Raw genomic sequence first — 27,621 nt, forward strand, 5'->3', positions numbered from 1 at the left:
GATACTCTGGACCCTCTTCAGTTTGCCTATCGCCCAAACAGATCCACGGACGATGCCATTTCTCACGTTCTCCACTCTTCCCTCACACACTTGGATAGCAACAATGGAAATTATGTAAGGCTGCTATTCATTGACTATAGCTCAGCTTTCAACACTATAGTCCCCATCAAGCTGGCATCTAAACTCACAGACCTTGGCCTAAACTCCTCACTCTGTGACTGGATTCAAGACTTCCTCACCGGCAGACCTCAAGTGGTGAAAGTTGGCCAGTTCACCTCAAACTCCATCACTCTGAACATAGGAGCCCCACAGGGCTGTGTCCTGAGTCCCCTGCTCTACTCTCTCAACACGCATGACTGCGTGTCCTCTCACAGCTCCACATCTATTGTCAAATTCGCTGATGATACTGTGGTTCTGGGCCTCATCTCCAACAACGATGAGACCGCATACTTGGACGAGGTAGAGAGACTCACATCATGGTGCCAGGACAACTGTCTCTCTCTGAATGTGAGCAAAACTAAAGAGCTGATCATGGACTTCAGGAAGAGACAGCAGCAGCCCTACACTCCTCATATGATCAGTGGGACCCCTGTGGAGAGGGTGAGCAGCTTCAAGTACCTCGGTGTAAACATCTCCGAGAACCTGACTTGGACTACACACATCCAAACACAGGTAAAGAAAGCCAGGCAAAGACTGTACCATCTGCGACAGCTGAGGAAATTCAGGGTCTCACCAGCAATCCTGAAAACTTTCTATTCAGGGACCATAGAAAGTGTATTGACTCAGTGCATCTCAGTGTGGTATGGAAACAGCTCCAATCAGGACTGCAAAGCACTACAGATAGTTGTGCGCTTAGCTGAGCGCATCTCAGGGTCTGCTCTCCCCTCTCTGCAGGACATCTACCTCAAACGCTGCAAAAATAGAGCTGTCAAAATAATCAAGGACTCAAATCACCCTGGTAACCATCTATTCACTTTGCTTCCATCTGGTAAGCGCTTCCATAGCCTGATGGCAAAAACTGAGAGACCTAGGAGGAGCTTCTTCCCCCAGGCCATCAGGCTCCTAAACTCTAACTCTGTGTCATAACATCACTTGACTCCATGTAAATATCACCATATCAATAAGCTATTCATAATTTTTCTCTACCTCATATTGCTGCTATTTAAATACCCTGTACAACTTTTTTGCACATTATTTTGCACATTCCTCTTAGTACTATTTAAGTCAACAACATACTGACCTGCACATTTATATTTATATTTTGTATCTATCTTTTTATTTTATTCTTTTATTTTATTTTTTTTATTTTTTTCTACTTTTCTTCTCTTAATATTTGTATACTTTATAATTGCATTGTCCTTGGAGCGGACCTGACCTACATTTCACTGCTGGTTATACTCTGTATAATTGTGTATGTGACAAATAAAACTCTTGAATCTCTTGAATCTTGATATTTCAGAAAAATGTTGTTTATATATTAAATATATTTATATATAATATAAATTATATGAATATAAATATATACATGTAAATATTTTCAAAAATGTACTGTATGTGTGTGTATTTATATATACATAATAAATATACATAATATTTTGGATGCGATTAATCGTTTGACAGCACTAATATATTTACTATCGTGCTAATTGAGTTGATCATCTGAACGTGGTCCTCCTGTGCTGAATTGTTTGATTATTTGAACATGCTCGTCTCAAACTCTGTTAATAAAACATAATTTTATTTAAAATGGAGACCAGTGCAGGCTTGAGGAGGCAGAGATAGGGAGCCCTGGAACTGGGACAGCAACTCGGGGAACAAGCTGCCCGTGACAAAGATCTATAAGAAGGAGGCTGTGATTAGACCCTCTGGGATTCTGGCCAGCCCAAGAGAGAGAGCTCTGAGACTAGGGTGGTACTGGATACTGAGTACTTAGGGACCTGAGCTCTGTGACCACACAGCCAAGAGAGGGAACTTTAATCGTTAAACCGTGACAAAGTACTCTGATGTTACCTCAGATGTTCAAATATAGTTTGGCACTGGCTAGTTTCTTTGGGACCAGAGCTCTGTGACCAAAGGGCTAAAAGAGTTGGGGTTTCAAGATGGGATGTCGACACTCCAGTCAAGTGTAGTAGGTGCTGGAGTCTGGAGTATGTTGATGTTCCAATCAGATGCAGAGCAGACTGTAACGAGAAGGACTTTGCAGAGCTGACAAGAGAGAGGAGGATGTTGGCACTCCAGTCTAGCACAGAGTTGACCAAATTTCAGCACTTCAATCAAAAGGGGGAGCTAACAGGAGTTGGAAGGCCGTCGCTGCTCCAATCATGCTTAGAGCAGACTGGAGCAGGGAGGATGTTGGCACACCGTTCAGATGCAGAGTGTTCTGAAGTGGGGAGGATGCTGTTGCTCCAATCATGTTCAGAGCAGACTGGAACATGGAGGACATTATCATCATCCTCAGGGTGGCCAATGGGGAGATTTTTACGATCACTGGTATGAAGATCTGCCACCTCTTTGATGAGAAAAGACCCACCTCCAAAACCTTTTCTACTAACTGGATGTGGATTGTTTTCCACTTTACTAGTGGAAGATAGTGGTGGTGTACCATGATGGTATTTGTACACACTGTGACTTACAGATTTGACTGCGTTTTTATGCTAACTTTGGGTTATGCTAATGCCAGTACCCCATTGGCCCATTTCACTGTGTGGGCGTAACCTCTTCTTAGTGCTAAGTCACATGTTACTGTACTTTAAAAGGAGCGGAGAATCCCACATAGCAATTTTTCTCTGGCCCAGCTCCGGCCCACAAAATCAGCTTCACTTGGCCCACATACCGCAATGACATACCGCTATGTGGGATGATTCTTGAAATTTGCGAGAAAAAAGATAAATTTTTTGGACTGCTGTCTTGAACTTGAACTCGTCTTTACAATTATCCTTACAATTTCTTACTACTTTATATGGGGTTTGACAGCAAAGAGCTAACGTGTGTGTGTGTGTGTGTGGCAAAAACTTGAGTTTCTCGAGTTAAACTGGAGAAGAAACTCTGCAAGTTCTGCCTCTTGATTGAAACCCAAACATTCCATTAAGTTCCTCCATCTTGTAAAAGCAATGCCAGTGTTTACCCTCATTTTACCCAGTTGTCTGTCTCAACGTATTTTTGGCTTGCACTTCTATAATCAAATCTGAATTAAAGTAGCCACTCCCCAAACTCTTGCCTATTGGTTGAGCTGGAATGATTGATGGATCTGAGCGGACTGCTATAAGCAGTAAGGTACGAGAGGCTGTGCTGTATTATGAATAAGTCACGGCTGAGGGGACATTGTTAGGCACAATGCAAAGCGGAGTGAAGTGAATTTAGTGTCCAAATACACTGCTGTTTTTGTAGCTTATGAGATTTTTTGTTGATCTCACCCACAGACACTCATGTGCTATTACTGACAATTAGTTAAAAAAAGATCATTTTTATACATAATGAAATTAAATCCACTGCACTCGCCACTGTATCTATCTACGTTTCCTCATTTCTTATTAAGATGACAATCAATTAAAAAGAAAAAAAAAAAAACAGATAATTAAAGTGCTTGACTTAAATAAAGAAAAAAGTAAATAAACATAAGGCAGAGAGAAACAAAGAATTCATGTCACATCGTTGCTCTGCTGTGGGAGGTCCAAAAACAAATTCATGCAGACCTGGGCTCTCTTATTTAGCTTTTCATAATGGTATATATATATATATATATATATATATATATATACACATACATACACTATGTGTGATGTGTGTGTGGTGTGTTTGTGTGTGTATTTGAAAGTAACTGAACTAAACCTTAGGCTGATGATCAATGATGAGCAATGTTGCCGTCAACAGGCAACCAGGTGAGACACAGGGCGCACGACTGATCTAAAGTATCCAGATAGAAATTTGTTACCCATTCTCAGTGGGAAAGTGCCCAAGAATCATTGCTCAAAAAAAGTTGCTCCGTGTATCATCAGCTTTAGACTCCCAAAGGTCAGATTCATAGTAACACTGAGATTCTGAGCAAATGGTTCATCAGAGATTCCTTTAATGTTAGTCTTATCTTCAATACAAATGCATACACATCAATTTCAGCTAAATTCACATAGAATTACTATTGCAATAAACATCACAATACGAAAAAAAATGCTGGTTTTCAAGCAGGGAAGAGGTACATTCACCCTACACACGCACACACACACACACACACACAGATTCACATGAGGAAATTCACATGACTATACAACACTAATATAATGTGCTTGTGAAAGCTTGCATTCAAGGACTGTGATGAGAGTGGTTTGTTCTATTTTTTTATTTTTGTTTTTACTAAAAGCACAAATGCCTATACAAACAAGCCAGCATTACTCAGTATAAATATTCTTCATCCAAAATCAGTGCAGCACCTTCTTCATCTGTTTTTCAGGCTTTATCCGGTCTATTTAACACCTGGTCGAAATTACGCATGGGCTTTCTGACAAAAAGCCCATTAAATCTTCGCAGTATTCAAAGAATGTTCTTTTTTGTTAATGTTTTATTTTGTTACCTTGTACCTCAAAGGTCCAGCTGTGAAGTACAGGTCAATTATTCTTTTTTTTCTTTTCTTTTTTTTTGCTCCTTAATAATTTTAGAGATATAAAATGGAGTAAAACATTCTTTGACAAGTGGTTCAGTTTTCTTTTGTGGTGTTTTCCTTTTAGAAAAAGTCTTTTGGTGAACTTGACCTATTGGATTCCCCTGAACAGACACATGGCGAACACCATTGCAAAAAGCTGTTGAGAAAAGAAACAAACATCTTATATAGTTCCATATGAAAATAAACAAACAATTATGAATCATTCATATAGTTTTGCTTGATTAAGTTAAGGGCCCCTCACTTGTTAAAAAAAGCTTAATTCACCTTCCCTGCTAAATTGAAACTGTTCTGTTAATCAATATAAAGGGACAGTTCACCCAAAAATTTTAATTCTGTCATTAATTACTCACCCTGAGTAATTCTGTCATTAATCATTCCAAACCCGTAAGACCTACGAATAAAGTTGTTATATTTGTTTTCATTGCGCACAAAAAGTATTCTTGTAACTTCATAAAATTACGGTTGAGCTACTGATGTCACATGGACTATTTTAAGGATTTACTTACTACTTTTCTGGGCTTTGAATGTGGTAGCTGGATTGCTGTCTAAGGAGGCTCAGAAAGATCTTGGATTTCATCAAAAATATCTTAATTTGTGTTCCAAAGATGAACGAAGGTCTAACGGGGTTGGAGCGACATGATGGTGGGTAATTAATGACAGAATTTTCATTTTTGAGTGAATTATCCCTTTAATTTGCATTGTATAGCATGATGATTCTCAGAAATCACTCACTTCTGCTGTCTGCCTCCAGCACATTACAACATGAGGGCAGCAGCGATTCAGTTTACAGGACTGTCTCTCTTCTGCTAAACTCAGTCTCGTGTTTGTGGCCATTCTCTCAAGATCTGTCCTATCTTCAACAGTTTTAAACAACTCAATGGAACAGGCATTATGAAATGCCATACCTCAATTGTGAGTACAACAATAGCCAGGGCACCAGCAACATAGATGTACATCTCAAAGTAGTCCACAACCGCTGAATAGCATCCCTGCAGATCCAAACAGAAAGAAAAACATTTTTATTTGTACAATTTTGTGAAATAATGCCATTATATAGACACCTATACATGTTGTCTCTAAATCTAAAAAAAGTGCACGACTTGTGCACTATATTCTGCTGTGACCAGTTCATTGAGTTCGAATGAGTGAATGAATCATTGCTTTGATCTCTTCCAATTTTCAGTTTTTTTTTTCAATTTTTCAGACTTCTCACAAGCAACAACTGATCATATTTTCATTTATAATTTCAAACAATTGCTTACTCTCACTTAGAACAAAACCAACCAATTTTTCAATCTCTTAATAGAACAATACAGCTGAAAAATTGGTATGCTGTTAAACAACAGTACAATTGAACAGGCTGCACTTTTATTCTCATAGTCTCATTTTCATTCCTGTCAAAAATGAAATATAGTGCCATCTTGACTACATTTACATCTAAATCCAGGGGATCGCTAAGGCATTAGACAGACAAATATGACTTTTGTTACAGCTGCTTTGAAAAAAAAAGTGACTTGAAAGATTTAAACTGTACTGGAATATTTGATCAAGAATCAAACTGACTCTGATCTGATATCAAATGAACATCTGACTGAAGGAGAAGATTATCAGTGAACAATGATTAAACAATGAGCCTTTTCTTCACACAAAACTATCAAATGACTCCAGATAACTTTGAATACAGCACACAAGTAATATGGACTATTTTATAGTAGGGTTTTTCCATAATTATTATGTTAAACAGCTGTGAAGTGTGTAAACATTTTTCAAAATGACAAATTTTCTATTTTACAGATACACTCATAAGAGTTTGGAACTACATGAGGGTGAGTCAACTTGTAACATTTTAATACAAGCATGACTAGAGGACATCTGTCTAAAAACCCTTGCGGACCCTTACTTAAGTTTTACTGCCCCTGCTCGCTTTCACAGAAACTCTCACACGCGCTCACATTCCCAAGACACTGAGAACATGGAAAAGCACTAGTCAGCATTGGGAGAGCTGAAGCTGAGTGGTAACCCTATTCCTCTTTTCCTGTTTTTCTGCTCTAGTTAAATCTGAGCTATGAGCGTTTGAGCAGGCAGAGGGGATGTGACGTATACAGCAGTATTAGAGCCCACCTTGTTGTTCCGGTACAGCATGCTGCCTAACAGGCATTCCTCCCTGTTACTGAAGCCTGCTTCTCCAAGATGACTATTCCTACGGCAGCAGGCCTCAGGCACCACTTCACCGGGGTTTATAAGCCTGAAGATGCTTTCCTCAAAGTCTTCTGGACTATTCACTCCACAGCAGTCAAACTAGAGCGATGCAGAGACAGGCAAATATTAGTTAAAATAAGCAATTTTTTTAGCTTAGAGGTATTGATGGGTCAAATAAGTTTGGTAAACATTGATTCACAGTAGCTGATGTTTGAGGAACAAACAAGACCTACAGTATTCATAATGGCGTTCCACGTTGATGTGAAGACATCAGTGTTGTTGTAGCCTTGGTAGTACCTCTTCAGTTCCTTAGTGAAGTATTCTCTGGTCAGCTGTACACACAAACACACACAAATTAAAATATTAGAGATATTAGCAGCATACCAACACTGAAAACATGAAGCTGCCTCAACATGTTGGACATGGTCACTCACATGTTCCCGGAAGATGAAGGCGAGAATGGCTGCCGCCAGCTCTGCCAGGAATATAATGAGGATCAGCATGAAGAACTGCAGGGAGAGGAGAATTTTGTCACACAGTCTGTGTTTGGATTAGACAACTGTGTTTACTAACAGGACTAAATCCTGTCTGTATGAATAACTGCTATGAAACAGGACTGTATTTTGCTACACTCTTAAAAACCTAAATGGGTTTGCACACCAATGCCATAAAATAATCATTCTGGGTTCCCCAAAGAACCTTTCAGTGAAGAGTTCTTAAAAGAACCATTCTTTTCTTAGTGTGAGAAACATTTTAATAATTTAAAGAACCCTTTTCCACTGTAAAGAACCTTATGTCCAATGGAAAGGTTTTCAAGGTTCTTTATGGAACCATAGATGTCATAGATGCATGTAACCCATGTGTCAGCAGCTTGAAACATAGTGTCCTCTCCAGTATACTGTGACTCACAAAAAGCAGCAAACACTTGTTTTCTCGTATGGCTCCGCAGCAGCCCAGGAAGCCCAGCAGGAAAAGCATGCCCCCCATGGCCAGGATGATGTAGACGCCTGTGAAGAGAAGGGGGTTGGCTGCCACTATCTCCCTAAAACCAGTGGGGTCCACCACCACCCACACCCCAACACCAAGGAGGAAGGAGCCACCCAGCTGAGGAGATGGAGAGATAAAAAACAAAAAACACATTTCAGATTACTACATTTATGTTTGTGTTATTCTTCACTTTTTCACATAAAGCAAAAAATAAATCAATTTCTTCTCATTTGCCTGAAAGGCAAAATTAAATTTTCAATACATTTATTTAACCTTATACAATGTCTACAGTAAAATTAGGGAGGTTTACCTAGGGTAGATAAAGGGGCTATAGTGATTTTCACTATATGCAAATATTTTGATGCATAACATTTAAAGATGCTAACATTTAAAGGCATAGTTCACCCAAAAATGAAAACCCTCATGTCGTTCTAAACCTATATGACTTTTCTCTGTGGAACATATTATGAAAAATGTCTCAAAATGCTTTTTTTGTCCATACAATGGAAGTCAATTGTAACAACAACTGTTTGGTTACCAACACTGTTCAAAATATCTTGATGAAATGATGAATTTTGGGTGAACTATCCCTTAAATGATTCTAAAATATTGGTCCAGGCATAAAAATTGTGATTGGAGCAGTTATCATGGGGCCCCTTCACACACCCTTCACAACATCCAAAATTATTTCCTACCAATTACAGAAAAAAATAAAAAATAAAAATGACAGTTCTGTATCTTTCCCATTTCATAGCCAACCATTTTGGTTCAGTTTTTGGCAGCAGTAGGTCTTTTAATGAGGGCTTAAGACTCTTCAACAAAGGAACATTTTTGTTTTTATGGAAAATATATTTTTACTTAATCAGCTGTAACTGAAATGCCTGAAAATCTTCAGAAAATCTAAAAAAACAAAAAACAAAAACTAATTTAATGGATTTTCAGTAGCACCTTTAATAATTTTCATTTAATTTTCACAGTATCCATATTATTATTTTTAGTGGAATTTAATGTTTTATGATAAAAAAAGGTCCTTTAGCTCCTTGTTATAATCATATTCACATACCATAGTATTTACATGTATTATTATTATTACACATCAGATAATACCATTGGTATTTTAGCGATAATGGCACAAAATTACATTCTTACATTCAAGACACATTCTATGAAAGCAATATGCAGTAATATCCACTTAACATCCTCTAATAAAATATATTTTTTTTTACTTGAAATAAAAAAGATAATGATTGGTGATTATTTTGCAAGTGCAGGATTAATGATAAATATGAAAAATTATCATGGACCACAAACTGCTGAGTTGTATGCACATTACTTGGTAAAGTGAACACAAAGGTTAACGTGCTACCGAGCAGAGAGAGAATACTAATGGGCTCGACTGCTGAAAATAAATCATTTTTGAGTAAACGGCTACTGAAAGTGAACGCTTCCAGAGAGGAGGGGGAAGGTGAATGGATAGAGGAGCTTGAGGAGTTTTAACAGGCGAGTCAAAGACAGTTGAGTGGGGGCTGGGAAACGCTGCTGTTTCTTTTGCAGCTTCCCACAATCCTCTAGCTGTCAAAGTGATACCCTTCCTCCATACCATCGTTCATAGGCAATCACACATACACACACACACACGAAGGTTTGAGCAGACACCAGACTGGTGATTAAGCAGCTCAAGAAGCATGTGTGTGTGTGTGTGTGTGTGTGTGTATGGGTTTGTGTGGTGGGTTTTGAGATAAGAGCCTCACACAAAAACATGTTCCACAGTCTCTCTCTCCTGTGAGCCAAACCTGGGATTCTTTTCATGGATGGCATTAGCAATGTGTCTGTCAAGCGGAGTTCTGTCATAACAGCTATTTTTGTCATAAACAGATTCCATAAACAGCTTGACTGTATCACTAAATTCATGTTTTAATAGTTTTTAGGGATGAATATACAGTGGGTACGGAAAGTATTCAGACCCCCTTAAATTTTTCACTCTTTGTTATATTGCAGCCATTTGCTAAAATCATTTAAGTTCTTTTTTTTTCCTCATTAATGTACACACAGCACCCCATATTGACAGAAAAACACAGAACTGTTGACATTTTTGCATGCAGATTTATTAAAAAAGAAAAACTGAAATATCACATGGTCCTAAGTATTCAGACCCTTTGCTGTGACACTCATATATTTAACTCAGGTGCTGTCCATTTCTTCTGATCATCCTTGAGATGGTTCTACACCTTCATTTGAGTCCAGCTGTGTTTGATTATACTGACTGGACTTGATTAGGAAAGCCACACACCATGTCAGAGCAAATGAGAATCATGAGGTCAAAGGAACTGCCTGAAGAGCTCAGAGACAGAATTGTGGCAAGGCACAGATCTGGCCAAGGTTCCAAAAAAATTTCTGCTGCACTTAAGGTTCCTAAGAGCAGAGTGGCCTCCATAATCCTTAAATGGATGACGTTTGGGACGACCAGAACCCTTCTTAGAGCTGGTCGTCCGGCCAAACTGAGCTATCGGGGGAGAAGATTGTTGGTGAGAGAGGTAAAGAAGAACCCAAAGATTACTGTGGCTGACCTCCAGAGATGCAGTCGGGAGATGGGAGAAAGTTGTAGAAAGTCAACCATCACTGCAGCCCTCCACCAGTCGGGGCTTTATGGCAGAGTGGCCCGACGGAAGCCTCTCCTCAGTGCAAGTCACATGAAAGCCCGCATGGAGTTTGCTAAAAAACACCTGAAGATTCTTTGGTTTGATGAGACCAAGATAGAAATTTTTGGCCTTAATTCTAAGCGGTATGTGTGGAGAAAACCAGGCACTGCTCATCACCTGTCCAATACAGTCCCAACAGTGAAGCATGGTGGTGGCAGCATCATGCTGTGGGGGTGTTTTTCAGCTGAAGGGACAGGACAACTGGTTGCAATCGATGGAAAGATGAATGCGGCCAAGTACAGGGATATTCTGGACGAAAACCTTCTCCAGAGTGCTCAGGACCTCAGACTGGGCCGAAGGTTTACCTTCCAACAAGACAATGACCCTAAGCACACAGCTAAAATAACGAAGGAGTGGCTTCACAACAACTCCGTGACTGTTCTTGAATGGCCCAGCCAGAGTCCTGACTTAAACCCAATTGAGCATCTCTGGAGAGACCTAAAAATGGCTGTCCACCAACGTTTACCATCGAACCTGACAGAACTGGAGAGGATCTGCAAGGAGGAATGGCAGAGGATCCCCAAATCCAGGTGTGAAAAACTTGTTGCATCTTTCCCAAAAAGACTCATGGCTGTATTAGATCAAAAGGGTGCTTCTACTAAATACTGAGCAAAGGGTCTGAATACTTAGGACCATGTGATATTTCAGTTTTTCTTTTTTAATAAATCTGCAAAAATGTCAACAATTCTGTGTTTTTCTGTCAATATGGGGTGCTGTGTGTCCATTAATGAGGAAAAAAAATGAACTTAAATGATTTTAGAAAATGGCTGCAATATAACAAAGAGTGAAAAATTTAAGGGGGTCTGAATACTTTCCGTACCCACTGTATATGAGCAGCTGTTTTCGGCTTATTAAATGGATTTCAGATAATTATATAATAATTTTTTGAACAAAAAAAATTATGGGCGATAATTAATTCAGTCAAACCAAATGAGTCCAAATCTTTCTCTGTCTATGCCAATCCCACAGTGGCAATTTATGTTGTCAACCTAGATAGATGATCAAAGAAGCACTTTCTGTCTATTCCCTCCTTCTCTGCCTGTATCTTCCCCTCTTGCTTTGAAATGTTTAAACAAGTAGTTGTTCAGCTACAAATCTGTGAATCTTAACAGTCTACAGCAGAGGTCACCACACTCAGCCCTAGAGGGCCGGTGTCCTGCAGAGTTTATCTCCAACTTGCCTCAACACACCTGCCTTGAAGTTTCAAATATAGCAAGCAAGACCTTGATTAGCTGCTCCAGGTGTGTTTGATTAGGGTTGGAGCTAAACTCTGAAGGACACTGGCCCTGCAGGAACAAGTTTGGTGACCCCTGGTCTACAGGCTGAATTTTGGGGGAAATATAAAGTCAAAGAATATTTTTCTAAAAAAAATTGTACACTTTAGCATACTTTTAAAAAGAGTACTTATTACAAAAATAATATACTTTAGTAGAACATACTTAAAGGGCTAGTTCACCCAAAAATAAAGATTCTGTCATTAATTACTAACCCTCATGTCACTCCAAACCCATAAGAACTTCGTTCCATCTTCGGAACACAAATATTTTTTGATGAAATCTGAGAGCTCTCTGACCCTGCATGGGCAGCAACGCAACTGCAAAGTTCCCAGTCCCAGAAACGGACATCGGTAAAATAATACATGTGACATCAGTGGCTCAACTTCAATTTTGCGAAGCTACGAGAATTCTTTTTGTGCGCAAAAATTCTTCTCCCCGAGTTACCGTCTTGCTCCATTTTGAAGAGTACCATGACGCATGTGCCTGCTTTCCTCAGAACATAATTAACGTAATCAACTTTGATTACTGTAATTAGAAAGGTATTACATGTATTTAAGCTGTATACTGGTGGGTTAAACTAAGGTGCAGCTGGATAAGGTGTACAGTATAGATACACATGAAGTACACTTAAGTACAGTCTTGATTTACTTTATTTTAAATAGCTTATGTCTGTGTGCTTACATTTATAATTATGTTGTATAAAGTCTGCAAAACATATGTAACAATCTTTTGGTTACATAAGTAGCTGTGTAACAGACTCGGTCTGTTACATATGTGTAACAGTAGCTGCCTATTACATCTACATAATTACAAACTGTAAACACAGGCTGTTCCATAACTTAGTTACATGGTAAGTACATTTTGTTTCATGTAAGTACAACAGCTACTACTAAGTACTTAACTAGGTAATTGCTCTGTATTATGGGCACCTTAAAATAAAGTGTTACCCAGAATTCAAATTTTTGGATGAACTTTAGGTTTAATTAAAAAATATAGATTTATATTTTTTTAAGTTTATGAGGCCAAAGGTCAAATATCAGCTAGTCTCAGGTAGTCTAAGGCAATTTGCTTGGTGGCCATCTTGGTAGCACTCGAAAGGTGACTAGTTATTATAAATGAAAGGAAAGGGAAAGGGGAAGTGGTGTGTGGCCAAGTATGGTGACCCATACTCGGAATTTGTGCTCTGCATTTAACACATCCAAGTGTACACACAGTAGTGAACATACACCCGGAGCAGTGGGCAGCCAATGCTGCAGCGCCCGGGGAGCAGTTGGGGGTTCGGTGTCTTGCTCAAGGGTCTCACCTCAGTCGTGGTATTGAGGGTGGAGAGAGTGTTGGTTATTCACTCCCCCTCCTACAACCCCTGCCGGACCTGAGACTTGAACCCACGACCTTTAGGTTACAAGTCCAACTCTCTATCCATTAGGCCACGACTTGCCCTTATAATTGACATTATAACCGTTGCAGTTTCTTACATTCATTTCTCTATGAATAATCCATATCTTTCCCTTTGTACTCCTCTACTACTCTGCAAGAGCAAAGTGTATGTCAACGTCAGACACATAAATACTCACAAAGATAAGGAAGTTGAAGACAAACATGAGGTACTTGATGCAGCTGAGGCAGTCTCCTTCTATGCTCGTCCCCCTCGCTGAAGCCTCCCCGAGCCCCTTGGAAGAAAAACAAACATAGCGTCATCTCTGAACTTAATCAGAAACACTCACAATCGAGCCTTTCATCTACATATTGACACTCGGCACAAAAACATTTGTACTAAAGCACTGTCTTAAAACTTAAAAGGTTCACGCAGTTTGTACGACACTGAAAGAAGTAATGCTAGCATCAAAAAAGGCTTTTCATCAAAATCCTGTATTCAAAGTGCATTCAAACAAGGTGAATTCAGGGTTCCCATGTGCATACTAAAACGGCCATACTATTTTTTTTTAAAGGCACAGCCTCCCATTTAGTGTAATTAATGATAAGAGGCTCTTGTGTTTCAGCAGACCATCCCTCTACCTGAAAAAGCACTCTCTGGGATGAAGGCCTATTACAGCGCCGCTTTCCTTAAATGAAATGGGGCCTTTTTCATTAGTTCTAGGCGAGTGCTAACAGCCAGCACTGGCAGAGCTACCCTACCATTACTCAGACAGCACACAGAGTGTGTATTACATGAGGCTGTCATCCTTAAATACGTTTGAGTGCAACCTTATCTCGCTGTGCAGTGCTAATATCACAAGTCTTGTTGCAAACAACAATACATGATGGATCACAAGCATTATTAATAGATATAGTAATCATACTATGAGAACTCTGTAGAAGAGAGAGGCCGTGGAAAATCACTTGTGTGTTGACTTGGAGCCAGAAATAGAATGTGGCTTGATGACAAGTACACTAACTATGACCTTTCTTTTTGTTTTTTCCCCCTTCCTTCTTGTTTTCTTTGTATTTTCCTATCTTGTCAGATGCAATCCCATTATGCTCTGGCGGAACTTTCTCAAAAGAGGGTTTTGGCTCACCCAGTGTTGTTTCTTTGGCTCACCCTGTATCACCCAAAGTGGTTTCCTAGAGCTCTATAGATCTTTATTGAGGAGATGAGTCTATATCGGCCAAAAATGAAATCATCTACATCAGGGGTTTCAAACTGGACTGGAAGGGGGTACAGGGGAAATTTGAGAGGTGAGAGTGAGAGCCAGAAAGAGAGATAAAAGGGATTTATACTGTAATTGTATGTATGTATGTGTATATCTATGTCCATCTATATTCACATAATTTAAAAATATATATTTTTAGAGTTGTCAAAGTTAACTTTAACTTCATACATTAATTAAACTGAGTGTCTATTTATACTTATACATTTACACAAATAGCCCACCTTGTTGGCAGAGGCTATTTACACTAACTCCGCCCACCAATGTATGTTTGGGATAGTCAATATTATAAAAAACAGCTATGATTCATCAGTTCCAGTGGCAGATGGTAAAGTGCGTGCTGTGGTATTTTTGACGCGATCGACCCAGGTTCGAACCCGCCTTTTGCAGAACTTTTTTTTCTCCCTTTTCAAATCTCATATCACATCGTAAAGGCATTTATGTTCAATAAAAATTAAAGGAAATAACCAAAAAGTAGAAAATAAAGTATCGGGTAGGGTTAGGGTAGGTGTAGGGAGGGCTTTATTGTGCCAATAAGGTGGCATCCATTTAATAATTTGAATTAAAATTTTAATTTACACTCAATACATTATTATTGCATACTGTTTTATAATGTAATACAATACTGAAGTGCAGATACTTGCCACTATTTGCAACAAGTAGTATAAATAGCAGAATATCTTGCTATTTTAAAATCGTGTAAATAGAATCCATTGCTATTTGCACTTAGTGTAAATAGCATCTAATAGCAGCTGCCTTAATGAAATATGTTCAAAATCACAATATTATTAACACATTAACACATTTTTCAATATTAGTTTCAATTTGCTTTCTAAAAAGTTTTTTTTTTTTCAGTTTTAAAGGTGACATATCATGAAAATCTGACTTTTTATGTGTTCAAGTGCTATAATCGGATCCCTGGTGCATCTAACAAACCAGAAAACCTGAAAAAGAATAACCCTGTACATTTTTTTGTAAGCATTTTTCTGAAAAACGAGCCACTCAAATTTTGCTCCCCTCATGACGTAGAAAATGGATATTATTATAATATTACCGCCCTTTAATCAGCAAGTTTCCACCCATGGCGCCACCTTTTTTTTCTGTTAGCACAGAACACTATTTAGAGTATAAATGAAGTATAAATAGGTATTTTTAAGATTTATTTTTGCCATTTTTGCATTTATTGCTGGGATAGGTCTTTGAATTTGAACTCTGGAGACACGTAGCACAACCGCGCTGTGTGTCGGCGCGCTGCCCACAAGGCTATAGGCGCCAATATAAATAGTCTTTAAACAAAACAATTTATATATATATATAGCTGCCATTTGTGGGTACCTCAGAAGGGAATCATCATATGTTGGGGTCTTTATCAAATATATTGAAAAGTTCTGATCTAGCAAACCTTGTTGCTCTTATACAGAATAATGATTTTGGGAAATAACGATGATCTTACAATCCTTCACTGCCCAAAGAAATAGACAGAGAGGCAGCCTGTGTTTAATGGATCCTTTCAATTAAACGGAGGACCCAAGTATCAAACGTGTCGGCAAAGTGCTTATAGCACCCTCAGGGCAATTAGTGTTTTAATTACCCTCATTCTTAACAAAGGCCAAACCACGGGGTTTTAATTATGGTTGCATAGATTAAAGCTTTCATTAGCAGCATCTGATGACCTCTCTTATATAATTCGATATGTTCCTTGCAGGTCGGCAAAGCCATTTGCACCTGGATGTGGAAGCGTGGGCTGAGAATGGCGTAAAAGCTTTAAAAAAGTGGGTCTGCAAAATTTGGATCCACATCTGAGAAGGCGTTTCTCTGGTTTTGTGTAAAAATTTCAGCATGATGCTTAGCTTGCTGAGTGCAGGAGACCAACACACACTCCCAGTTGGAGTGCACTGGTGTAAAGCATCTTGGATCCCGGTATAAATCAAACTGCCTGCGGATCGGAGCAGGCTCTGGAGAAAGTGCAGAATAAACAGGGTATTTTTCCCAAGACTCCCACAGCACTGCAGTCATCATCAATCAAACACACATAACTACATATAACAGGAAGGTCTGCAGTGAAACTACATGCTCGTTGCAGCACATTTATGCAGTCCAAAGAGCTTCAGCAAATCCAAAAACATGATCAAGACTGATTTGTGTTCAGCTCATTATTCCAAAGCCTGGGGTCTCTGATTATGAGACCAAAAGCACAGTGTGTTTTTTTTTTACTTCTAAGAATTGTCTTTGTAGTCTCGTACATAATGAAAACAGCAACACATTCATCAAAAGTGCAGAAATATCTGAAGCAAAGCAAAAGTGAGGCCAGATCAACAGCATGTGTGAATATGAAAGAGACTGCTGCCTGTTCTCTCACAGACATTAGCTGACACGAACACAGTCAGCACCCACAGAAAGAAACAAACACACCCTACCCCCAATGTCAAATAAAACTAAACCCATGCAAAACTCTTCATGTGATACATTCATTGCTATAACATCACAAAATCTATTTTTGTTTTACTGACCTACAATCTAGAGGAAAAGTAATATTTCTTTGTTAGCATAATTAATTTTTCAGACTGTGAAAAACCGCAGACATACCATCTCAAATTCAAAAGCAAAAATGTAGATAAGAACCTTACATTTGGATGGGAATAATTTTCATAAATGTCTTTTAGATTCACAACTTCAATAATGATCCCTTCACTGCAGGGTTTCTATCCAGGAAAGGTGGTAGTTACTGTAATGATTCACAAGTAGAGTTCAATTGTAAGGCCTCATTAGTGCAATTGTTTTTCATCTGTGTAAACTTCGCATTTCTGCAATACAGAGATTGAATGCTTATGCAAATCAGTTTTCATGTGGTAACAATATTTTTGTTTTCATTCTATGTAAACTTCGCACTGCTGCAATACAGAGAATGCTTATGCAAATCACTTTTTCTTTCTGCTAAGATTTTTTTCTGAAATAAAACAATGGCATATTACAATAATTTTAAGTCTAATACTTGAATATCTATGCAATATATGCACTTTTCCTGTATTGAGTGAAATATTGGAAGAGGTGTGCTATTATTTTTCTACACAGTTAAAATTTTTTTGCCTGTTTTGGTGGACTGTTTTTGTGACTGAGAAGGAGGGGTAGCTCAACTGTAATAAAATACAAAATAATATTATATGAATAATACTATTTAAATTAAAAAAAAATCAGATCAAATCATTTTGGAAAAATCTGATATTACAATAGAAGAATACCTGTACACGGAGCCCCTTAGAGCTCATGGTGGTGGAAAGATTTCGGGGTGGGTGAAAAAAAAACTCTCGCAAATATTTAGAGAACGCAAAGTTTTGCGAGGGAACGCAAACATCTTTGCGAGAGAACGCAAAGTTTTTAGAGGGAACGCAAACATCTTTGCTAGAGAACGCAAAGTTTTGCGAGGGAACACAAACATCTTTGCGAGAGAACGCAAAAGATTTGAAAAATATTATTTCCTCCCACCCCAAATTTTTTTCACCCACCCCAAAATCTTTCCACCACCATGAGCTCTAAGGGGCTCCGTACCTGTAAACTATATAATTTCCAAAAAAAAAACTTTATAGTTCTAATAATGCAGTTGTAACAAAAGCATTGCTTTAGAAAATCATAAACCTCACATTTCAGCCTTTAAACCATTTTTAAGACAAGAGACAAGTGAAAAGACAAAATTATAAATTATTATGTATTTTATTTTTCAAACTGAAGATGGGCAAAATGAAAATGCACATTCACTCTCAAACAGTAGGGTGCAATTGCCCCAAAGCACACACACAAATAAAAACCTCCTTGGAATTTTTATGTATTTTATGAATGGCCTATTTCAATGTCAGAATGGTGAATTTGTAAATATGCATTGGCTAGTAAGTAATCACCCTAGAAACTAGAAGCCATGAGAATGCCTTAGCAACCACAACCATACCTCAGCTTTACAAAGGCAATTACCACTCACATATCCCTCGGGAAAAAAATAAATAAATAGAGTTCGCAAGCTAAAAGTCACTTATCCTCCCTGAGGTCTTCCTTTAGAAAACCACACTTTTTTAAACAAATAGGTTGAAGAGACTCTCCTTGAAGTTGACACTTTTAACATGATTAATCCACTGTCTGGTTTAGTCATTCTTACCCTACTAACTGGGACAAGATCATTAGCTGAAGGACAAGGACACTGTGTGCTGGTCAGCTCTCCCCCATCAACCATGAGCTTGCATACATAAAGAGCAATATAGCATGAAACACAGGATTCATAAGAGCACTGAACTTATTCACCCTCAGTGAATCAGATGCACAGCTTGAACAGCTAGTGACAAATACACTGTCTGTGTGAGTGTGTGTGCTCCGTTCAAGAAAATTCAGCAAATCTAATTTTCCATGTAGACATTTTTATAATACATGTGAAACTGGAAAACATTCTAGCTGTGTTAGGGGAAGGGGTACAACAGCATGGTCTACCCAGCAGGCATATATAATCCCTTAATGAACCTCCAATTAGGGCAGAATAAGTCACATGATTCTCAGCTCTGAAATCTGCAAGTTAAAGCAGTTACAGGATGTTCATAAAGAGGGCAGGTACCTCACATGTATCAGGGAACATAGTAATGACTAACTGCCATGGCTGTATAATTAATGAAAACTTCAGTCTATAATGAGCCTAAAGCTTTTAGTGGTTCATCAGTGATCATTTGGATTAGAAAAGTGATAAGAACCGATGGATTTCTTGTCCTTTGAAAGAGAATTTAAAAGTTGAATTGGACACAAAAGGTCTACAGTGACAAAGCTCATTCATTAGACCAGCTGACTCAAGAACAATGACCTGATTTAGATATTTGGAAAAAGCCTCCAGTGAAACCAGAAATGACTTGATGTTATTCAGACAAAAAAAGGGGTGATTGCGAATATAATGTTGCTTTTATACAAAAATTCAATGGACAAGATGTTAGTATTGTGCAACTTACATTTTAAGCACAATATCAGAATCAGAATCAGAATGAGCTTTATTGCCAGGTATGTTTGCACATACAAGGAATTTGTTTTAGTGACAGTAGCGCCACAGTGCGACAGAATGACAGCAACAGGACAGGACACAGATAATAAAAAATAAAAATAAAATAAATAATGTACAAATATACAAAAATGGACAATGTGCCAAATAGCACAAACACAATATACAAAATAGACAATTCGGTATGTACAGGTATGTTAGGTGCAAATTTGAAATGTAATAAGTATGTGTGTAAAATAAAATAAAAAGTATGATAGTGTTATGTGTTTCATGTTTATTGTTAAGAGTTCAAGTGTTCATGAGATGGATTGCCTGAGGGAAGAAACTGTTTCTGTGTCTAGTCGTTCTGGTGCACAGAGCTCTGTAGCGTCGACCAGACGGCAACAGTTCAAAGAGGGAGTGTGCTGGATGTGAGGGGTCCAGAGTGATTTTACCAGCCCTTTTGTTCACTCTGGATAAGTACAGTTCTTGGAGAGTGGGAAGGGTTGTACCAATGATTCGCTCAGCAGTCCGGACTACCCTCTGTAGTCTTCTGAGGTCAGATTTGGTACCTGAGCTGAACCAGACAGTTATTGAAGTGCAGAGGATGGATTCAATGATGGCAAAGTAGAACTGTTTCAGCAGCTCCTGTGGCAGGTTGAACTTCCTCAGCTGGCAAAGGAAGTACAACCTCTGCTGGGCCTTTTTCACAATAGATTCAATGTGATTATCCCACTTCAGGTCCTGAGAAATAGTGGTGCCCAGGAACCTGAATGACTCCACTGCAGTCACAGTGCTGTTTATGATGGTGAGTGGGGGGAGAGCAGGGGGGTTTCTCCTGAAGTCCACAATCATCTCCACTGTTTTGAGCGTGTTGAGCTCCAGGTTGTTAAGACTGCACCAGCCACCCAGCTCCTTAACCTCCTGTCTGTAAGCAGACTCGTCACCGTCCTGAATGAGGCCAATCAGTGTGGTGTTGTCTGCAAATTTCAGGAGCTTGACAGAGGGGTCTTTAGATGTGCAGTCGTTGGTGTAGAGGGAGAAGAGCAGTGGGGAGAGAACACAGCTTGAGCTCCAGTGCTGATCGTACGGGTGCTGGATGAGAATTTTCCCAGCCTCACTAGCTGCTGCCTGTCTGTCAGGAAGCTGTTGATCCACTGACAGACGGAGGTGGGCACGGAAAGCTGAGTTAGTTTGGGCAGGAGGAGGTCTGGAATGATAGTGTTAAAGACCGAGCTGAAGTCCACAAACAGGATCCTCACATAAGTCCCTGGTCTGTCTAGGTGTTGCAGTGTATAATGCAGTCCCATGTTGACTGAATCATCCACAGACCTGTTTGCTCTGTAGGCAAACTGCAGAGGGTCCAGTAAGGGTCCAGTGATGTCCTTCGGATAAGCCAAAACCAGTTTTTCAAATGACTTCATGACCACAGATGTTAGAGCCACAGGTCTGTAGTCGTTAAGTCCTGTAATCTTGGGTTTCTTTGGGATGGGGATTATGGTGGAGTGTTTGAAGCACGAGGGGACTTCACGCAGCTCCAGTGATCGGTTGAAGATCTGTGTGAAGATGAGGGCCAGCTGATCAGCACAGGATTTCAGACAGGCTGGTGTCACACCGTCTGAGCCTGGTGCCTTCCTTCTCTTGTTCTTTTTGAAGACCTGGAGTACGTCATCTTCTCTGATCTACAGATCAAGTGTGGGGGAGAGGGGGGTTGCAGGAGGTGTGAATGGTGTTTTTTCAAACCTACAATAGAACTCATTAAGATTGTCTGCCAGTTGTTGATTCTCCACAGTGCTGGGGGATGGTGTCTTGTAATTGGTGATGTCTTTCAGACCTTTCCACACTGAAGCCGTGTCACTGGAAGAGAATTGGATCCTTAACTTATCGGAATAATTCCTCTTTGCCACTTGATCTCCTTTTCCAGTGTGTATTTGGCCTGTTTATACAAGACTCTGTCCCCATTCCTGTAAGCATCTTCTTTGGCCTGACGGAGCTGTCTGAGTTTTGCAGTGAACCATGGTTTGTCGTTGTTATAAGTTAGATGAGTCCTGGTAGGAATGCACATATCCTCACAGAAACTGATATATGATGTTACAGTCTCTGTGAGCTCGTCCAGATCATCAGCGGCTTCAAAAACACTCCAATCAGTAAGGTCGAGACAGGCTTGTAAAACCCGCTCTGTCTCATTAGTCCATCTCTTTACAGTCCTTAATACAGGTTTAACAGATTTAAGTTTCTGCCTGTAGGTTGGAATAAGATGAACCAAACAGTGATCAGAGAGTCCTAAAGCTGCTCATGGAACAGAGTGATATGCGTCCTTTATCGCTGTGTAACAGCGATCCAATATATTACTGTCTCTGGTTGGACATGTGATGTGCTGTCTGTATTTTGGCAGTTCACGGGACAGATTTGCTTTATTAAAGTCCCCGAGAATGATTAATACAGAGTCTGGGTGTTTTGTTCTGTGTCTGTGATCAGATCAGCGAATTTCTGTAAAGCTGAGCTCACGTGCGCTTGTGGTGGAATGTAAACACTCACAAGAATGAACGAGCAGAACTCCTGCGGCGAGTAGAAGGGTTTACAGTTGATGAAAAGCATTTCTAGATCAGAACAGCACATCTTCTTTAACACAGTTACATCTGTACACCACCTCTCATTGATGTAGAAGCATGTCCCGCCTCCGCGCGATTTCCCCGTTGAATCCGCGTTGCGATCTGCTCTGATCAGTGTGAAATTAGGCAGATGTAAGGCGCTGTCTGGAATGGTGTCGTTCAGCCAGGTTTCCGTGAAACACAGAGCAGCAGAGTTTGAAAAGTCCTTGTTAAACCGGGAAAACAGAAGGAGTTCGTCTGTTTTGTTGGGTAGAGAGCGGAGATTTGCCAGATGGATGCTAGGCAACGGCATTCGAAATCCACGCTGTCTGAGCTTTACGAGCGCGCCGGCTCTCTTGCCCCGTCTGAGCGTCCTGAATTGTTGGTTACTTAGTCTGTTTTTGCTCAGCGAATGCAAATAGAACCAAACAAAGCGCCTCCGAGCAGCACAGTTTCTGAATGAATAGGCAATTATGAATGAATTGGTTGAATGGATGATTCAATGACCAAGGCTGCATCCAAAAGCATATACTATACGAGTAGGTACTTCCTTTGAATAAGTACTTCATGACCAATTAAAAAGTATGTTCTCTTTAGTATGAATGTAATTCAGCTGTAGTTATTTTGCTTCACTACCATTCACAAATCCTCTCCTGTGGCCTCATAGGATAATAAAGCATATAAGCACTGTATACGCACTTCAGAATCTCGGCAGAAGCAGTGGTTCATCTGGGTACTTTTGTCTACTTTTTTCCTCTGTAGAAAAAAAACAACATATGCTGGTTAGGTATGTTTTGAAGCATGGCAGCTGGCTTGAGGTGGTTTAAACTGGTCCTTAGAAGTTGGTCATGAGCTGGTTTAAGCTGGTTATAAACTAGTTTAAGCTGGTCATGTGCTGGTCCTGGTCCTAAGCGACTAGCTCCTGCTCAGGACCAGCTTATAAACAGCTGACATGCTTCAATACACACCTAACCAGCATCTGCTGTTTTTTTTCAACAGGCTCCAGAATACTGCAGCGTTTTTGAACAAATTGGTTGAATGAATGAATCAATGACTTACTTATAATGACAGTCCCTTGATTAGATCCTGAGTATGTCAGCATTTTTGACTGAATCTGCTTTTTTTTTAACAAATCAGTCGAATATTTGACTCAAGCAACTTTCTCATAAACACAATCACTCATATTGCATATTGAAGAAACATTCAGAAAGAGTCGCTGAAAAATCCCTGCCACTAGACTGGCAATCTCTCTGGAACATGCAAACACAAACAAGTAGAGCAATACAAATGTGAACAGTCCCAGTGTCGTTGGACTGATTCACTACTGTTGTTTAACTATAATAATGAGCATTCAAGTGAACTACATTTACAATCACGCTTGGTTATTGAACATCTGATGTGAGATTGTGTGTAATAAGCTTTCTGAAATGTTCTGTAGTGAGAAATAGAGTTCATTACAGAGATCATTGTTAAGATGCAGGTGCAGGTTTCAGATGAATAAAGCTACTTCATCTTTGTCAGTAGGTCAATGAATGTCGCATTTACTGAGGAGAGAAACCCGGTGGACTTGGGGAAATGCCAGTGCTGGTGAAGTGAAGAAAATTAAAGAGGAAATCTATAGAAAATTGTCAACCTGCAACTTCCTGTGTGAGTTATGACTGCCAAGGTATTCAATATAATGAATTTACAACTGAAATGCTGAATGAGGTCAATACAAAATCTAATAACTTCACAGACATCACAACTGAGAAACATTCATTGTTGTTAGATATAAAAACACAGTTTGAATGCTACTGCGATCCTTACACTTGTATCTGCTGCTCTGGTGAAGTTATCAATCCCAGATGGAAAAGATCTAGCTCAGCAAGATCGATAAGACACTGATCGGTTGAAGTCTTTCTCTTTTGTCTTCACAACCTCTTTCTGTCTTTCAACAGTGTGGATTTCTCGCCCCACAGTGAGTGTGATCACAGAAACACTAGTTCATCAGTAAAATAGGGATTTCCCATGGCACTGGACTTTCCCTTTGTATTAAATTAAACCTTAAGTCACTTGTACCATGTAATTGGTTATTTAGGCAGCACTTTCTTAGCATTTCTCTACATTATTAAATCCGCCAAGTGGCGTACTTATAAAACAATTTTGTGTTCTTACACATGTTACCCTTTAAGGATAACGTAATATTTTTTGGTCTTGAAAAAGCAGTTGCACAATCATTTGCTTGGTAAATCAAAAACATCTCACACTGCATACGAATCTAATATAAGCTGGGGAATGAATGTCCAAAAGTGAATGAATTTCCATTTAGGGAATGTTCCCAGGAACTCTGAACCTCAAAAGCGCAAATAAAATGGAAGAAAACATTTTCCACAATGACAAGGGATCTCTGTCCTCATCAGCCAGCTAAAGATACAGCTTTGATTAACAGCACAGGAATAGAGAACTAAAACATTTCACAGACTGTTTGCGACTGTCACTTTTGACGACATGAACGACAGCAATTGATTGCAGTGCAATACAATTTCAAATGTATGCAAATGAGCTGTGTGGGAATCCAGTGATTCGCCAACGGATACAGCAACCAACTAAAAAATAGCTTCCAGCAACAAACAGTATGAACTTGTCGACTTGAAGCTATTTATTCATTGTCAGTGTGAATGGGTCCTAGTTATTTAGTGTAGGTCAGTTTGTTTCCTACAAACATTTGCGGTCAAACTAACCTGACCTAAAGAGTGAAGTTTGCATCAGTGCTGAATTGTTATGTGAAGGGAGAAACACACATGGACAGTTGGACCACAAACATTGTGTTCAGCATGTCAACGCAAAATAATCAAAAGTCCACAAGTCCTACAGGGCAAATATCTTCTCCCCTTCTTCTCATCTCTTTCCAAACATCACACAAACTCAAGAACGTGAAGTTCAAACAGTCCACTGCCCCACATTTGAGCTCTGAAGTTCATGTCTTACACCTTGGCTGAAAAAGGGAAAATATATTTTTGCCAAGAAGATAAATATGGAACCACAAAGCAAAAGGGAGGGATTTCAGCATTATTTTTTTGATGGCTTGGCTTTCATAGTCTAAGCTAAAATGGTGGGGGTTGGGATAGGTGGGCAGCCCTTTGTTTAGACGGGTGTCTGGTGTATCCACTTAACACCAGTTCCTGTCAGAGCAAACACGGAAAGCAGCAGCCTTCTGCAGATGGAGCAAAGCTTGGACTAGCGTTTGTCTAACGAGTGATCACTCACAGGCCTGTCAAACATGCCATCTGGAGGAGGACCTCTGGTCTGCCGTGAAATATGGAGTTTGTTGACGTTCCGTGTTGAATCAGTCCCTTAGTGCATATGTTTGGTGATGACAGTCGTAAACATAAATGCAGACAGAAGATGACAGTGATATAGTAATTAGAAAACGCAGGGGAATTTTAATCTTGGTATGCATTATGGAAAGATGCATTCCTTCAACCAACATTACATTTCTGATGAATTTGCTCCACAATAAACATATTAACTCAAATCATGTGCTTCTCCAGTGACAAAGAGCTAACAGAACAGACCGTTGGTTTTTTTCTTTTCTTCAGCCTTATGTTGAAAGATGTCCTAAATAGGAAAAAGCTCCCGGAATCTCCACGGTACACCCATTATACAACAATTATAGGGTGAAAATGTTTTATTTGGTTTTTAATTCACTGATCCACATCTAAGCATGTGGGGTAAGATGGGGTAAGATGTTGCCCCCACATTAAATTTTCCTCTTGATAATGCACACACACACACACACACACACACACATGTTGGTTTTTGTGGTTTATGGGGACTCTCCATAGGCGTAATGGTTTGTATACTGAACAAACTGTGTGTGCTATTGCCCTACACCAACCCTACACCTAAACTTAGCCCTCACAGGAGACTTTGTGCATTTTTAGATTTTCAAAAAAACACCATTTAGTATGTTTTTTAAGCCTTTTGAATTACGGGGACATAGGCAGTGTCCTCATAAACTACCCTCATATTGTAATACCTCTGTCATACCCATGTCATTATACAAATTTGTGTCCTCATAAACCACATAAACATGCACACACACACACACACACACACACACAAATTCATAGACTATTCAAGTTTGACATTTAATTTAAACATCATCATTTGTGAAATTAATAATCTGAACATTTTTTAATTGATTACATTGTTTTAAGGGCTGATAATTAATTTTCTAATTAATTTATAATTCCCTGAAACCAATGTATGTATTTTGTTCTTCATAAATTATTACATACAACAAAGAAAGCATGTCATAATAACAATAATGATTATAAATTCAGATTTAATAATTCAACAACAGGTTTTGACAAATGATAATGATGAAATTTATTTTATTTATAATTCCATAAAAAAATCTTTATCATTTGTCATAACCTATAATTCTTTAAAAATATTTAGAGTTTATAGTTATTATTGCTACTGTGACATCCACATTTCGTTGTATGTCATTTTTACAAATAAGTTCATTTCAGATGTATTTATTTGACTGTTATTTGTCAATCAATATTCATATTGATGAAACTAAAAGGATAAGAATTTTTTTTTTATACACAGTATAAAAATTAAATGACAGCTGGAACAGGTGGGTTATTGCCACAGGAAGTGGTTCATCTTTACCAAATGGGGGGAAACACAATGATTTTTAACAACTATATTAGCAAATGTTTCCATTTATTTCTCTTAATAAAAAGTGGATGATGCATCATACATGTGGAATTCATCTCTAAACATGTTACGATTTATCACTAACTGCACATTGTTCTTACAGAGACGTCCTAGCTTCCCTTTGCTTTTCACCATACATGGATCTGAGAGAATCATAAATGAAGAGAAAATGAACAGAATTAAATGTGTATTGAGCTCCTTCATTCTGAGGTACAGTGTGAACGAGTCCCACATGATTAATGTGAAAATATTGATATGAAAATTCAGAAATTACAGACGCCATTACACAGCATCAGACTCCCTGTCTGAAGTGGCCACTTGAGAGCTCCAATCTCCAGCATTGTTATAGATTGATGGCATGGAGATGATTACTATGGAGAGTTACCATCTGTTATAAAGCGCCATCAGTTTAACTTTAGAAATACAGGAAAGCTGATTTTCATTTCCATCTTTGCAGATGCTTTCTTTACCAAAGCAGCCTAAAAGGCACAAAGGGCAAAAATAAAAGTCAAACCACAAATCTTCATCAACATAGCATTTTGCTTATTTGGCATTTGAGGATCGGCTTTAGAGGGTGTACGGAGCAGTTGATGCATCTCTGTCAGCGGGACCTTTAACTTTGAGCACCACGTATGTGTATTGCTGGCATGTGTGTGGAATTTTAATGCACTGAGTTTTAATGCAAATCAGTTCCCCACAAAGACCGGATCCCAGCCATGACAGAGAAATAATAGATGCTGCTTCAGTATAAGACAATCACCTCCCTGCTGTTGACAGTGTCACAATGGCTTTGTGCACCAACAGCCCTCCACCAGCCAAACAACACTGTCAACACAATGATTTCACTGCATTTCCAC

General features: G+C 39.1%; 1 protein-coding gene across 1 annotated transcript in view; it reads right to left on the bottom strand.

The window, feature by feature from the left end:
* Positions 1-4,049: 4,049 nt before the first annotated feature.
* The window catches only part of LOC306887969 (tetraspanin-18B), a 54,257-nt gene continuing 30,685 nt past the window's right edge, over positions 4,050-27,621 (bottom strand). The window contains exons 3-9 of the mRNA XM_079446040.1: positions 13,391-13,486; positions 7,763-7,957; positions 7,288-7,362; positions 7,087-7,185; positions 6,776-6,952; positions 5,560-5,643; positions 4,050-4,790 (exon numbers count right to left, since the gene is read on the bottom strand). Of these exons, the coding sequence (XP_079302166.1) occupies positions 4,743-4,790; positions 5,560-5,643; positions 6,776-6,952; positions 7,087-7,185; positions 7,288-7,362; positions 7,763-7,957; positions 13,391-13,486 (774 nt within the window). The 3' untranslated portion in view covers positions 4,050-4,742. The remainder of the gene's footprint in view (positions 4,791-5,559; positions 5,644-6,775; positions 6,953-7,086; positions 7,186-7,287; positions 7,363-7,762; positions 7,958-13,390; positions 13,487-27,621) is intronic.

Source organism: Barbus barbus, assembly GCF_936440315.1.
Source record: "Barbus barbus genome assembly, chromosome: 22".
Lineage (NCBI taxonomy): Eukaryota > Metazoa > Chordata > Actinopteri > Cypriniformes > Cyprinidae > Barbus > Barbus barbus.